General features: G+C 46.6%; 3 protein-coding genes across 3 annotated transcripts; 2 read left to right on the forward strand and 1 right to left on the reverse strand.

Annotated features, from left to right (window-relative positions):
• Positions 1–359: 359 nt before the first annotated feature.
• Positions 360–2,737, forward strand: LOC133903570 (probable carbohydrate esterase At4g34215). The gene is given in 4 exon segments (XM_062344989.1): positions 360–650; positions 653–1,038; positions 1,622–1,842; positions 2,484–2,737. Coding segments are annotated over 3 exon segments (723 nt in total). The 5' UTR covers positions 360–520; the 3' UTR covers positions 1,829–1,842; positions 2,484–2,737.
• Positions 2,738–5,435: 2,698 nt separating this feature from the next.
• Positions 5,436–7,528, reverse strand: LOC133902927 (uncharacterized). Its single transcript, XM_062344253.1, has 3 exons — positions 6,726–7,528; positions 6,582–6,644; positions 5,436–5,765 (listed from the first exon to the last, which is right to left on the reverse strand). The coding sequence occupies exons 1-3, from the start codon at positions 6,876–6,878 to the stop codon at positions 5,673–5,675; spliced, it is 309 nt and encodes a 102-aa protein (XP_062200237.1). The 5' UTR covers positions 6,879–7,528; the 3' UTR covers positions 5,436–5,672.
• Positions 6,944–9,935, forward strand: LOC133903262 (uncharacterized). The gene is made up of 2 exons (XM_062344569.1): positions 6,944–7,067; positions 9,124–9,935. Exons 1-2 carry the CDS (start codon positions 6,944–6,946, stop codon positions 9,933–9,935), a joined length of 936 nt encoding a protein of 311 aa, XP_062200553.1.
• The last annotated feature ends 3,473 nt before the right edge of the window (positions 9,936–13,408 follow it).

A 13,408-nucleotide genomic window follows, 5' to 3' on the forward strand; every position in this document is an offset into this window, starting at 1 on the left:
CGCACGACGCAAGAAATGTATAAAATATGGAATTATTTGGTGCAAAATATTTGGCTTTGCTGTAAACTTGCAACTCGTGAGCACATAAGTAGTGTTCTCTTTGAGGAAAAAAATTGACTTTTGGTAGCATTTTTCTATACCACTTTGGGTAGCCTTAACATCACATCGCTCTCCCCATATGACGTTTCCGCACGACGCAAGAAATGTATAAAATATGGAATTATTTGGTGCAAAATATTTGGCTTTGCTGTAAACTTGCAACTCGTGAGCACATAACTAGTGTTCTCTTTGAGAAAAAAAATTGACTTTTGGTAGTAGTAGCATTTTTCTATACCACTTTGGGTAGCTCTCCCCATGTGACGTGTCCGCACGACGCAAGCAATGCAGCGGCCAGAGCACGGGACATCCCAGCGGAATCACCAACTCCAACTCACCTCCGCCATCAAAGCCAGCTCTTGACGCCGGGCAGCCGCGGCCTTCTCCCTCCTCCCTCTCCCCGCCCCGCCTTGCCGTGCTAACCATGCGCATTTTCGTGCTCTCCGGGCAGAGCAACATGGCCGGCCGCGGTGGCGTGCACCACCGCCGTTGGGACGGCGTGGTGCCGCCGGAGTGCGCGCCGGACCCCCGCATCCTCCGCCTCTCCGCCAAGCTGAGTGGGAGGAGGCCCGCGAGCCGCTCCACGCCGACATCGACGCGGCCAAGACCTGCGGCGTCGGGCCCGGGATGGCCTTCGCGCGCGGCGTGCTCCCGCGGCTGGACCCCCCCGGCCCCGGCGCCGAGGTCGGGCTCGGGCTCGTGCCGTGCGCCGTCGGCGGCACGGCCATCCGGGAGTGGGCGCGCGGGGAGCACCTGTACGAGCAGATGGTGCGGCGCGCGCGCGCCGCGGCCGAGTGCGGCGAGATTGAAGCCGTGCTGTGGTACCAGGGGGAGAGCGACGCGGAGTCCGACGCCGACGCCGCGGCGTACCGCGGGAACGTGCAGAGGCTCATCGCCAATGTCAGGGAGGACCTTGGGATGCCGCAACTGCCGTTCATTCAGGTGATGGGCTTGTCCTACGTCTTATTTGGTGTAGTTCAGCTGTGTTCTTGGCATGATTGTTTTTTTACTTGTCAAAATTAGAGCAAATTGAATTGGATGCATTCATCTCAACATTGTGCAACAAATGCTTGTGGTGATTCCTCGTCCTAGCCATGTCTTTGTCATGAATTTCAACCAACTTTGATTGAGTCATGATAGGGAAGGCAAAAGGAAAAGATCGTCAATTTTACTTTCATTATCTTTTAGTGTCATCTTTCATTTAGATGCTTTCAACTGATGGTTGGTAGACTGGAAGGTGATAAAAAAGAATAAAAAATGGGAAAGTTTTGTACTCTGTACCCTTTTGTCGTTAATGTTGATTAGAGCTGAGCAAACATTCTCCATATTCGAACAGAATATAATGTGCTTATTGCTGTGACCATTTTGTACTCTGTACCCTTTTGTCGTTAATGTTGATTAGAGCTGAGCAAACATTCTCCATATTCTCCATATTTGACCATAGAACCTGTTACCCCTCTGGATATCATTTGCATTTTGCAGTATCTACTACCATTTTTATCAAGATTGTGTATTCACTAAACAGGTTGCTCTTGCATCCGGGAATAAAAGGAACATTGAAAAAGTGAGAAGCGCTCAGCTTAGTGTTAACCTGCCCAATGTTGTAACTGTCGATGCAATTGGTCTGGCATTGAACGAAGATAATTTACATCTTACCACTGAGGCACAAGTAAAGCTTGGAGAAATGCTTGCAGAAGCCTACATCAAGACTTTCGTAACAGCAGCTTGTTAGGTGAATCCCATGAGGTATATTTTTTTGACTCTTCTTGCATTTCTCTCTTCTTCTTTTTTTTGTTTCTTCGTGCTTACATTGTAGTGCATCAACCTACCTATATCTTATCTTTCAATTAAAAAATTCTAATAATTGCATGCATATACCGTTTGCACTTCAAACGAACACCTTGGTTCCCTAGAGAAAATAATTGCTTCTGTTTCGACATCAGCTGATCATATAAGATAGTCAGAACTCCTTTGCTACTGAACTGATGGTATGTTGGCAAATTAAGTGCAAACTTGTTTTCACAATTAGGGACTCCTAACCATTTAAACTGTTTATCAGATAATATATTTGAATTAATGCTTCTATGCTATCCACATAACTAAATTGCACAACTCCTAAAGTGTTACAGTTTGGGGTCTTAGGTTGCAAATCAGATCCTTGATTTACACTTTCAATTTTGGGAGAAAGCATGGAACCTCTTCACCAAAGTAGGGGGAAAATACATAAATAAAATATGATCCAAAGCAATGTTATGCAATAAAATGGTAATTGCTTCTTTTGCTCATTTTCCTATTACAATTATGAAACTCAGCCATGAACAGGCAGAAAATAAACGGGAATACAAGCCTTGGCTCCTGTTTCATTCCCGGTTTTTGCATTTTTACAGGCACCTCCCATCTTCAGTCCGCAATAAATATGTTTGACAAGGGCATTCTGCTACAAGATCGTCTTGTGCTCGAGCACTTCATCATTGAAAGACATTGTAGCATTTGATCTTCGGGAATACACTGACGAGCCTCAAATTCATATATAATCCACTATTCCCTCCACACTGTAATATACCAGTTGGTCATAATGGCAGAGCTACCTTTGTCGTAGCATTGGATCAAACACTCATGATATCGGTAACTACGAAATTGAGAAACTTCTTTTTTACTTATCGTTTAGGGTATCGATACGGTCTTTAAGAAGCACGTTTGATTATTACTTTTGATAACTACTTTTTAGTAGAAGATAATAAAAATTAGATGATATTAAAGTATTTTTCATGACAAATTCACTACTATCATTTTCATGTGCTAAATTCTAATAGTTTTATGTATATTAGTGATCAAAATTTCTAAAATTTGACTGCACGTATTTTAGTACGACATCTATTTTAAAACAGAGGTAGGAGAAATATTGTCTCACTTTCAGAAGACCACATCAGTGTGCTTTTATTGTTTGTATAGAAGAGGAATAGTTAAAGGTGGGTGTAGCGGAAATAGTCCTATTAAGTCATGATTGTGATTTTGATGATTAATGACAACCTAGTCATTAGGACTAACATGTTTGTCAAGAATATATGTTAGTAGGTTTTATAGATGTAATACATGAAAAAACTACCGAAGCCGGAATAAAATTTGGTTGAATTGGAAAAACTTTCAAGAGAAATGACTACACCGGATGGTCCGGTGCTTTAGGTATTTGCATTCACCGGAGCATCTCTGTTAAAGGGGGACAGAGGCATGAAGGCCCCGCTGGATAGTCTGGTGATTGATTTGAACACACCGGAGGAAAGCACCAGAGCATTGTTGACAAAGGGGAGAATGCAGTGACCTCATCGGATGGTTTGGTGCTCAGAGGAGGATACACAACGGAGTATTGTGTTCAGAGGCATTTGACCTCACCAGATAGTTCGGTGATGATGTGATAAGCACCGGAGAAGGCACCGGAGTAATTTACATACAGAAGATGTTGGCTCGGATGACTAAGCTATACTAACCGGAAAGTCCGGTGATGAAGATGGAGCATACACTGGGGTATCCGGTGTTTACAGAGGCTTGAGTAGGGGTTCTAACGTCTAAAAGAAAATACTCTACAATTATATCTTTGCCTTGACCTAGCCATTCTTCATGTTTTCCACTTATGCAACTTCTAGCTCCGCAACATCTTTGTGACTAACATTTTCATAACTCATTCAAACATGTTAGTCCACAAAAGACATATTATCATTAATTACCAAAACACGAATTAAGGATCTAGATGCTTCAGAGGATACACACCGGAGCATTGTGTTCAGAGGCATTTGACCTCACTAGATAGTTCGATGATGATGTGATAAGCACCGGAGAAGGCATCGGAGCAATTTACACAGAGAAAATATTGGCTCGAATGGCTAAGGTATGCTCACTGGAAAGTCCGGTGATGAAGATGGAGTATACACTGGAGTGTCCGATATTCACAAAGGCTTGAATGGGGGTTCCAACGGCTAGTTTCTGAGGAAGTACTCACCGGATGATCTGGTGTTAGTACCACTGTCAACGCCGAATCATCCGGTGTTAAGCCGTTGGGAAAACGGCTAGTTAGCAGGTTTGAGGCTATAAATACTCCTCCACTCAGTCATTTGAGTGTGCTGAAGTCTAGATAAGTTCATATACATATGAGAAGACATCCAAACCACCAAAGTGCTTAAAGTGATCATCCAAGGCAAATTAAGCGCAAGATTAGAGACTGATTAGTGCTTATAGGTCTAAAGAGTATATTGGTAGGTGATTGCTGTCTAGTGAGTGGATAAAGGAGTGATCCAAGCTTGTACCTCTTAGTACACTGGCGCCTTAGAGTCTTGGTGACTCGTCGACAACTTAAGCCAGAGTTGCTCGAGTTTGTTGACCCTCCGACTTGGTGTGGAGCGACGATGAGAAGCATGTAAAGGGATGTGGAGACCCTTACCTTGGTGACTCAAGCTCCAAAGTGATCATAGCGGTAAAGAACCGGAAGAGAGGCTAATGGTGAGACCTTACCTTTGTGACTAGGTAGCTCAAGAGCTATGACCGGGTGCCGATCGGGAGCATATCCTTTGTGTATTTTCAACTGTGGACTATGGATGTCATTCATGCCATCGATATCACGGGAAAAAAATCTTTATGCCGAGTTTGCTCTCTCTACCTTATTTACGTTTCCACATTTACTACTTACAATTTATCTTTTTAAATAGGTTGTAAGCGTTTTGATCGGTAGAGTAGACACACTAGATAAATCTAAAGCACATTTAATTGATATATGTTTATCTTATGTTATTTTTGAAATCAAAATAGTTCTAAGTGTCCTAATTCACCATCTCTTAAAACGTCACCGATTTCTTTAGTGGAGATCATGTGTGGAGCGGTGGATACGACTACAAGATAGTGCCTCTTTAGGCTTCATTTGGCACTAAGTGGAAACAAGCCACGTGAGAAACAAACCATAACGGGATTGGGTGGATCCCCCTCTCACCAATCGCTCATATTAGAGTTTAACAGATTGTTTATTTGGCTGTATGGGTCGGTGGGAACCGGATCATCTAGGTAAGTCACGGTGTAACAGTAACCAGGTGTAACAGTAACCATGACTTCCTCATGAACAGGACCGCAAAACTGTTCATACTAACAGTAAAATCGGAAACTATTTAATGTTCATGTGAACAGTATTTTACAATAGCTTACTGTTTACCTGCGAAAAAACACTATTCCTGCACGACTTTTCTTCTCTACGACAGAGGAGCTGGTTCCAGATCGGTGGGGACAAAATCGAGAAGTTATGCACTGAAAAGGGAGCCAAAGTATCCCAAAACTAATCCAAAAATATCCGAAAATTCAGCAACATTCCAAATTTTTTATGAAATAAGAAAGGCATAAAGAAACTAACAAATTTGAAAGAGAAGAAAAAATTGATTCATTGTACTAAATGGTTCGAGATAGTCACATGGTACTTACATACTGGTACATTCTTCACCACATTTAGAAGCAGCTCACGATTAAGCATCCACAATTGTGTCTCACAAATAAATAAACACATTTGCCTACAAGCATTCTGAACTCAGAAATTCCTAAATAACTTAACTAAACAGGACATCATCCCAATAGAGTGCCAAAGAACTGACGATTGTAAAAGAACTTAAGCCGAAGCATACACTTGAACTGATCACCCACTGCAATCACAACAAAATGAACAATTATGCAGTTAAAAACTGTGCCGCAAGCATTGCTATCTTGCACGCAAGACCACAGAAGAAGTAATCTAGGGTTCTCTCTTTAGAAAACTGTATAACAACGTGGGAAACAAGTAACATGCTTGATAACATGACCACTGCATAGACAATAGTGCTGCAAGTGTAGCTATGCAGATGCTCGCACTTAAAAGCAAAGTAAGTATTCTCAGATCTCACATGTATATATACTGAATCTATCAAGTTGAAGCAAATAAACTTAAGTATACTATACTGAATCAAATCTCAAAATTCAGATTCAAAGAAAAAACTAATCAAAGCCTTATTTTTCCATCTGATCACAGATACTCGTATGAATAGCTGTTCAAGAAATGGGCATGACAGGCCAACGAACCGAGCCACTAACTGTACTCCCATGTTCATAACTTATAAAGTTGATATTTCAACAAATTTGTATTTATTTCAGTATGTAAAGAACTCCAACGAAAGTTGGCGTTCTTCCTGATTGTTCCATCCACGAGCGTTCAGAATGAATTTACTGGCAACATCAATTAACTTGCAAACAAAAGAGTTCAAACAGGAAAGCTCCAGTGGTTTCTTGGCAAATAATTTAACTAAAGTGGCAAATTTTCTATTTGAACTGTCAGCTGATTGTTTCAAATAGGAAATAATCTGAAACTCTGTTCAAGATTTAGCAAATAAAGATCTCTAAAACCACATGCTGTAACTTAAATTAAATTGCATTACTAGTACAATATGCTTTGAAGCATTGGAAGGAAGAGAAGAACATTGGTATACCTGGTGCTTCGTGAGGCACGTGTGGATGGTGCACTGTCCTTGACCTTGCAATTGAACACCTTGCTGCAACCAAGGAATTCACGGGGTTCAATTATCTTGACTGAGCTCTGCAGAAAAGGAGAGGGAGGGAGGGAGGGCTCCTACCTCTCCGGGAATGGGAAAAGCTCGGCTCTGGCAAGTCGTGTCGTCCTCTCGCGTGCGCTGCTCACCCTTTTCCTCTTGCGCCTGTAGCCCGCCACCAGGCTCAATTATCAAGGGCCGCGACCGGGGGGAAAGCGTGTTTTCTGTGTTGGGCATTCAGCATCGCATGAAGTCTGTAGCACTCAGGTACATATTTGCTGATGGCACCGCTATAGATTGAGATGGTGGATGAGAGTTCTGGGCAAGAAGGAAGAAGCGTTACAGGCAGCACAGGTCACCTGTTCGATGAAATGTGTCAGAGGCTAGAGCTTGCAGAAACTCCATTCATGTTTTTCCTTGACATTTGTGAGCTGCTCAGAGTTCTTTTCCTTGGAATTCCTGGCTCTTCTACATTCGAATTGTTTTCAGTATTTGTCAAATTCTTTTGGATGAACGTGATTTATCCTAGACAGCACCCAAATGACTGCTTGGATTGTAACTTGGTTTGGTTTAAAACCCAACTTGGATTAACCCAATCCAAGCATGTATTAGGTTACACGTGTCTATAGGTTGCCAAACGAGCCCCGGGTATCCGTATTGAGTTTTAATTTGTCAAATAGTTGAAAGCATTGCTTATGAAGGTGAAACAATAAAGTTTTACTAGAATTAGTCAATGCTTCTATTAGAATAAGTCAATGCTTCAACAAATTTGCTTCTTGTGACAATGACCTAGAGATTGAAAATAGATCTGTCTTCAAAATTTTCACCAACTTGATTCTATAGTGCAAAGCAGCACAACAAAGGAATAGCAACTTTGCTTGTCATTGCTCAAAGAGATTTCTTGATTCCAGTAGTTAAGCAATGGTGCATTTCTTTACTATGGGCTGTCATAGTCTCAATTCTTATCTACAAGACTAACAATTTTTTTTTTTCGGTTTCATTGCAAGTGGTCAATGATTTATAGTATTTTTGGTTAAGTGTCTATCATAATTGTGGGTAATTAATTAGTTGGGATAATATTGTTTTAACCTGTTAACACCGTCGGAAAAGAAATGAATTGTACTAGAGAAAATTTCGGTCACTCGTAATAACCGTGGTCACAAACAACAGAGTACATGCTGATGCATGTAGAGCTATGGAACTTTATTGGCTCTCGGACAATGCAGTCAGGAGAACGACATACGTCGATGCTCTCGAGGCAACAAGTGGGATAAATTCGAGCTCACATCACCTGAGGCGACCCTTGGCTCCATAGAGTCCAACTCACTCTTGCCTCAGCCTCGTCGAGCCGTGCGGCATGACTTACGAGGCCCCTGGCCAAGTGGATGGTCACGTTTTCCATGCCATCCATGAGCATGAAGTCCACTCAGCTCTTTGGCCATATGACACTGCATAGCCCCGTATTTTATCTTGCAAAAAATAGATTTTGTGTACTTACAAATGAACATAGGCAGACAATCACATGCGAGTGTCTTGAGTGTGTTGATGGGTGAAAGGTGCCTGATCTAGCTTGCGCACTTCGGATCCTGTGGTCCTCCATTGAGTTCATGAGATTTCAGTGAATGGATCGTGGGTTCTCCTCGAATATTCAACTAACTAATGCACAATGGAAAGAGATACGACATCCTATTTATTATTCCAAATGAATTCAGCAGAACATAAAGTAATTATTAGTATGAAACAAAATGTTCCAACCATTCCAACATGTACCCAAATAGTGATAAGATTGTTTTGAACCACTCTAACCTCTTGTGTTGATACGGGTGAGATTTAGGATGTAGGTATTTATGAATTTACATCCCAATCTCTCATCAAACAAACCCTAAACAACTAGGATTTTGATGGTTCAGGATGTATGCAAAATATTGCATTATTCGGATTAGTTACTTAGATGTTTAGTTTAAGAAGGGGGCCGTCTATATCTCATACGAGTGATTTAGAGGAGAATCTCGCTCGAATTTGTAACAATTGGATGTAAGATCTATGGCTTACACTTGCATGTGATGATAGTAGTAATAAAAATTTAGGTGCCCGATTTTTTGTTACAGTAATATTCCTTGAAAATTACATCAAAATGTGACTATAATTTCTGTGTAAACTAACTGTAACTCCAATATAAACTAACGATAATTGATATAATTATTGCATGTTGTGGTAATATAAAAAAATTCAGGTGGGGAGAGAGGCTTGATTGCTTGAATTTTGAAAAGCCTAATCATCCAGCACAAAACTTGGTACAAATTCAATGAATAAAAATTCGGTGACACCAGCTTCTGATTTTTTGCCCGGGTGAGATATAGTAAAGTTGTTAAGAAATGGTTTGACGATAAAACAATCGGTTCTAGCACTGAACCTGTTTACTTATTTAGTTGCAAGAATGAAATATGTGGATCAATTACCACCTCATTTCTCGCAAAAAAAGGTTCATGGGTTGATTCTAGACCAAACACTAAATTAGGTTGGAAGTTACCAGCCCAAAATCCCCTAGGCGCAGTCGCCGTCCGGCCGACGGCAGAAGCCACCTGCTCGGCAATCACCCGCAGATCCGGCGACATCCCCACCGGTCGCCGCGGCAGCCTCCGTCTGCTTCCCAATTCGTCACGGATCCCAGGAGGAAGATGGATACGACGGGCAAGCGCCCCGCCGCCGTACCTCCCGGCGGAGCTCATCCCGGACATCGCGAGGCACCTCAAGACCCTCCAGGACTTCTTCTCCCTCCGCGCCGCCCTGCCTCCCTGCCGCGCCGTCCTCGCTGCGCAGCCGCCGCACCTCCTGGTGCCCCAGCACTCCCCATCGCGCTCGCAGCTCACCCTCGTCCACCTCCCGCGCCGCCTCCTCCTCCGCTTCCGTGAGCCCTCCCCCATCTCCAGCGCAGTCCTCGCCTCCGACGGCGCCCGCTTCGTCACCTACGACCACCTCGCCGGCGAGCTCGCCGTCACCCACCTCCTCTCCGGAGAGCGGGTCCGCGTCCCCGACGCCCCTTCCCTGTTCCCACGCCGTCCTCGCCGGCGACCTCGTCCTCCTCATCGCTCCCGGGTGGGTCCATTACTGCCGGCTCAGCGACGGTCGATGGCGGGAGGCGTATTGCCGGGTCGGGGACGACGGTCCTGGCGCGGGGCGTCCTTCAATGGCCTGCACATGATGGTCGACATGTCGCTCTGTGAATGGCGTCCTCTATGTGCTCTCAACACGAGCCAGCTCGCCGTTGCGGAGCTACTGGACAACAAGGTCTAGTTGGTGCTTTGCGAGGCTCATCAAATTTTCCACATTGATAAAATAAGTCTCTTGCACTGAAAGCGGCAAAGCAAACGAGCAAATTGAGAGCTTGTCTCGTTGAAACGGCTATAGAGCTTTTGAAGTAGCCAATCAATAATATTATTAAAACAATTCACTTTATATGATGCTTGTTGGTAATTTATAGCGGCCGAGCAAACAAGATTCGATGCTTGATCTCTATTTTTCCAATCCCTGTTATATTTTTCTCCAATTTCAAGCACTTTAACTATTGTAGAAAAACATGTCAACCAAACCTTTGAGAGTTTTATAATGGAAACTCCACCGAGTATCTCTGCGCCTTTGAAGACATTGCTCTTGATTTAGACATGTTCCAGTTTGAAGTTATCCACAGTCTAAGATCTTAATCACATTTTCATGATTGGTATCTCTAATCATATCCCTTCTCTTAGATTATCCACCCACCACATTCAATAAGATCAAAATCTTATTAAAGAAATCACTAATGCCTTTATGCTTTCTCACAATAGCAACAATGACTAATTAAAGTTGGTGAGCAAAATAGTGAACATAATAAGCTGAGCTACTTTCTCTCATGATCAATGATCGTAAGCCATTAAACTCACCTCGCATATTGCTTATACCATTATATCCTTGGCCTCTAACCTGCTTTAAGCTTAGCTTTAGCTTTGCAAATAGTGCATCAATAGAAGACTTGAGGTAGGTTGAAGTTGTTTCTCTCACATGAATAAGACTAACAAATCTCTCTTTCACCGGTCCACGTTTATCAACGTATCCCAAGACCACAACCATTTGTTTTTTGCAAGAAACATCTCTAGACTCATCAATTGGCAAGCAAAAAATATCATGCCTAATTTCTTCTAGAATAGAATGCAACACCTTCTTTGCAAAGCATTCAATAATGTCCCTTTAGATCCAGGAGCCACCAAGAGACTATTTGTCGGTGTATTAGGAACCAGGGGTCCCTGAGTCTCGAGACCGGACCGGCCATCCGCCACATGTCACCATCCCGCGGGGTCCACCCTGCCGGGTAAGAATAAACTTAGTCCCGGGGGAAGGTGCTCGGGGCCGTAGCCTCTAAGATTCCCAAGCACCCTAGTTCCCCGATGATCCGCAGAGTCCAAGTACCGGGAAGGAAGTGCTCGGAAGGGTTCTCACTTACCCCCGAGTACTGTAGTCCCCCGATGATCCAAACACCGAAGTGCTCGGGAGAGAGTGCTCGGGGCTGCACGTGGCAGCCCCCGAGGACTCGGTTCCCCGAAGGTCTCACCCAAGTGCTCGGGAGAGAGTGCTCGGGGCTGCACGTGGCAGCCCTCGAGGACTCGGTTCCCCGAAGGTCTCATCCAAGTGCTCGGGAGAGAGTGCTCGGGGCTGCACGTGGCAGCCCCCGAGGACTCGGTTCCCCGAAGGTCTCCCCGGAGTGCTCGGGAGAGAGTGCTCGGGGCTGCACGTGGCAGCCCCCGAGGACTCGGTTCCCCGAAGGTCTCCCCGGAGTGCTCGGGAGAGAGTGCTCGGGGCTGCACGTGGCAGCCCCCGAGGACTCGGTTCCCCGAAGGTCTCACCGGAGTGCTCGGGGCTGCACGTGGCAGTCCCCGAGGACTCGGTTCCCCGAAGGTTCGCGCAAGATTGTCCGACGACCCGAAGGGTCCCCTCGTCGGGGTGTCAGCCAGTCAAAGGCCCAATGCCGCATTTAATAGGCACGCGCGGCCTGACATCCTGACATTCTCAGTTGCCCACGCCCTAGTGTCAGATCCTGCCATGCTCTGGCAGGGGGGCGTGGGTCCATTAAATGCACGGGTCCCTTCCGTTTTCACCCGGGTGCCTCGGGATAACGTTGCCAAAATCGAAGCGCTCCGCCTGCCACCCTGCCCTGGCAGAAGAACAAGACAGGGTGGGCGCACCGGGCACCTCTGTGGCTGCCCGGTGGGCCCTCTTAATGGCGCCGGAGGACATCCACAGTGGCGGGTGGTCGGATGCACGCCGCATTTTTCCACCGCCCATGTCACTTCGCCAAAACGGAATGATGACGCCTTTCTCCGTGGCGCCTTGGTATTTGCGCCCCCTCTTTCCTATTCTGGATAAGTCGAGGTCGGCGCGCCTATAAAAGGAAAGGATGGAGAACTCAAGAAACAGAGAGGAGACAGACGGGAAAACAAGGTGAACAAGGCAAGGAAGCCCAGATCAAAAGGCGAAGAACATCACAAACAAGCTCAAGCCAAGCTAGAACAGAGAGCCTCAAGCTCTCTGTAAGCAGCTCACCCCTGTAACCAGATACATCCTTGAAGAATTCCCTTCAAGAAAAGGTATAGCACTCACACAGGAGTAGGGTGTTACGCCTCTGTGCGGCCCGAACCTGTCTAAACCCCGGTGCACCCATCTTTCTTGCACTAGGTCGATCATCTCCCATCACCAGCCACTGCATTTATTCCGTTCCCATTTATTTCCCCAACAAGCTCGTTCAGGATCATCCCCCCGGCCGAATCTCTAAAAAGGGGTCTCTCGGGATCCCTGCGACAGGAGTTCATCCTCCGACAGCTGGCGCGCCAGGTAGGGGGGAATATCCCTGGATTGTTTGTTTCGCTTTCTTCCCACAGGAAAAGATGGCCGGTGGGCATCGCCTCCAGCGTTCCGGCTCCACTTCCAGTGATGGGGCGCTGCCCGACGCCAGAGGAGGCCCAGTCGCTGCTGCGTACCAGCAACAGCCGCCATCCACGTGCGCGGTTTTTCCCGCTCAAGGGGATCAAGGCGCTGGGCCCATCAGGGCCGCCGACGCCGCTGCCGACGCACTTTCCGACCCCCAGCAGGTGGTCGGGACCCCGGCCGCCAGGTCCGCCTCTGGACCACGTCGGGTGCCACCTCGGCGCAGGCTCGCTTTCAGCGAGGCCAGCCCAGGGAGCGCGCTGCTTGCAGCACACGCTCTCCTTAGGCACCCGCCCGTTCAGGCCACGCCGAACACTCCGGAAGGCCGGTGGATACAAGATGTCGTCGCTTTGGTCGGCACCGCTCGTCGCCAGGTGCAGGATGGGAGTCCTCGCACCACTTCCCAGCATGGTGCCGCCAGAGCCGGCTCCTCAACGGGCCGAGGGGTCTCCAGGCGGAGTGCCGTCCCCCTGGTCGTGTCTGAAGCCCGGGACCTTCGTTTGCGCCTTGACGAGCGGAGGGGCCACGAGGATGCCCGAGTTACTCTCGAGCGTCAGCGGGAGACCCGGCAGGGGGTCGGGGCAGAGGACCAGGCTTCCTTTCTCCCGGCCCAAGGCCACCGGGGATCCCCGGCTCGCCGCCACTCGCCACCAAGGACCCCCGCTCGCGCTGCGGGGTACGGCACCGGCTGCCGTGCCTTCACCGCCGAGCTCCGCCGGGTCAGGTGGCCTTCCAAGTTCCGCCCCGAGCTGCCGGAGAAGTACGACGGGTCCATCGACCCCGTCGAGTTCCTCCAGATCTACACAACGGCC

This window comes from Phragmites australis, chromosome 21 (assembly GCF_958298935.1).
Source record: "Phragmites australis chromosome 21, lpPhrAust1.1, whole genome shotgun sequence".
Classification (NCBI taxonomy): domain Eukaryota; kingdom Viridiplantae; phylum Streptophyta; class Magnoliopsida; order Poales; family Poaceae; genus Phragmites; species Phragmites australis.

Excerpts from the sequence above, each read along its gene's own strand:
- LOC133903262 (XM_062344569.1), top strand. The coding sequence starts at position 6,944 with ATGGTGGATGAGAGTTCTGGGCAAGAAGGAAGAAGCGTTACAGGCAGC. Across the intron at positions 7,068-9,123 it reads CATGTTTTTCCTTGACATTT|GTTCATGGGTTGATTCTAGA; the intron begins GTGAGCTGCTCA and ends TCGCAAAAAAAG.
- LOC133902927 (XM_062344253.1), bottom strand. The coding sequence starts at position 6,878 with ATGCCCAACACAGAAAACACGCTTTCCCCCCGGTCGCGGCCCTTGATA. Across the intron at positions 6,645-6,725 it reads CTTTTCCCATTCCCGGAGAG|CAAGGTGTTCAATTGCAAGG; the intron begins GTAGGAGCCCTC and ends CCTTGGTTGCAG. Across the intron at positions 5,766-6,581 it reads CGTGCCTCACGAAGCACCAG|TGGGTGATCAGTTCAAGTGT; the intron begins GTATACCAATGT and ends TTGTGATTGCAG.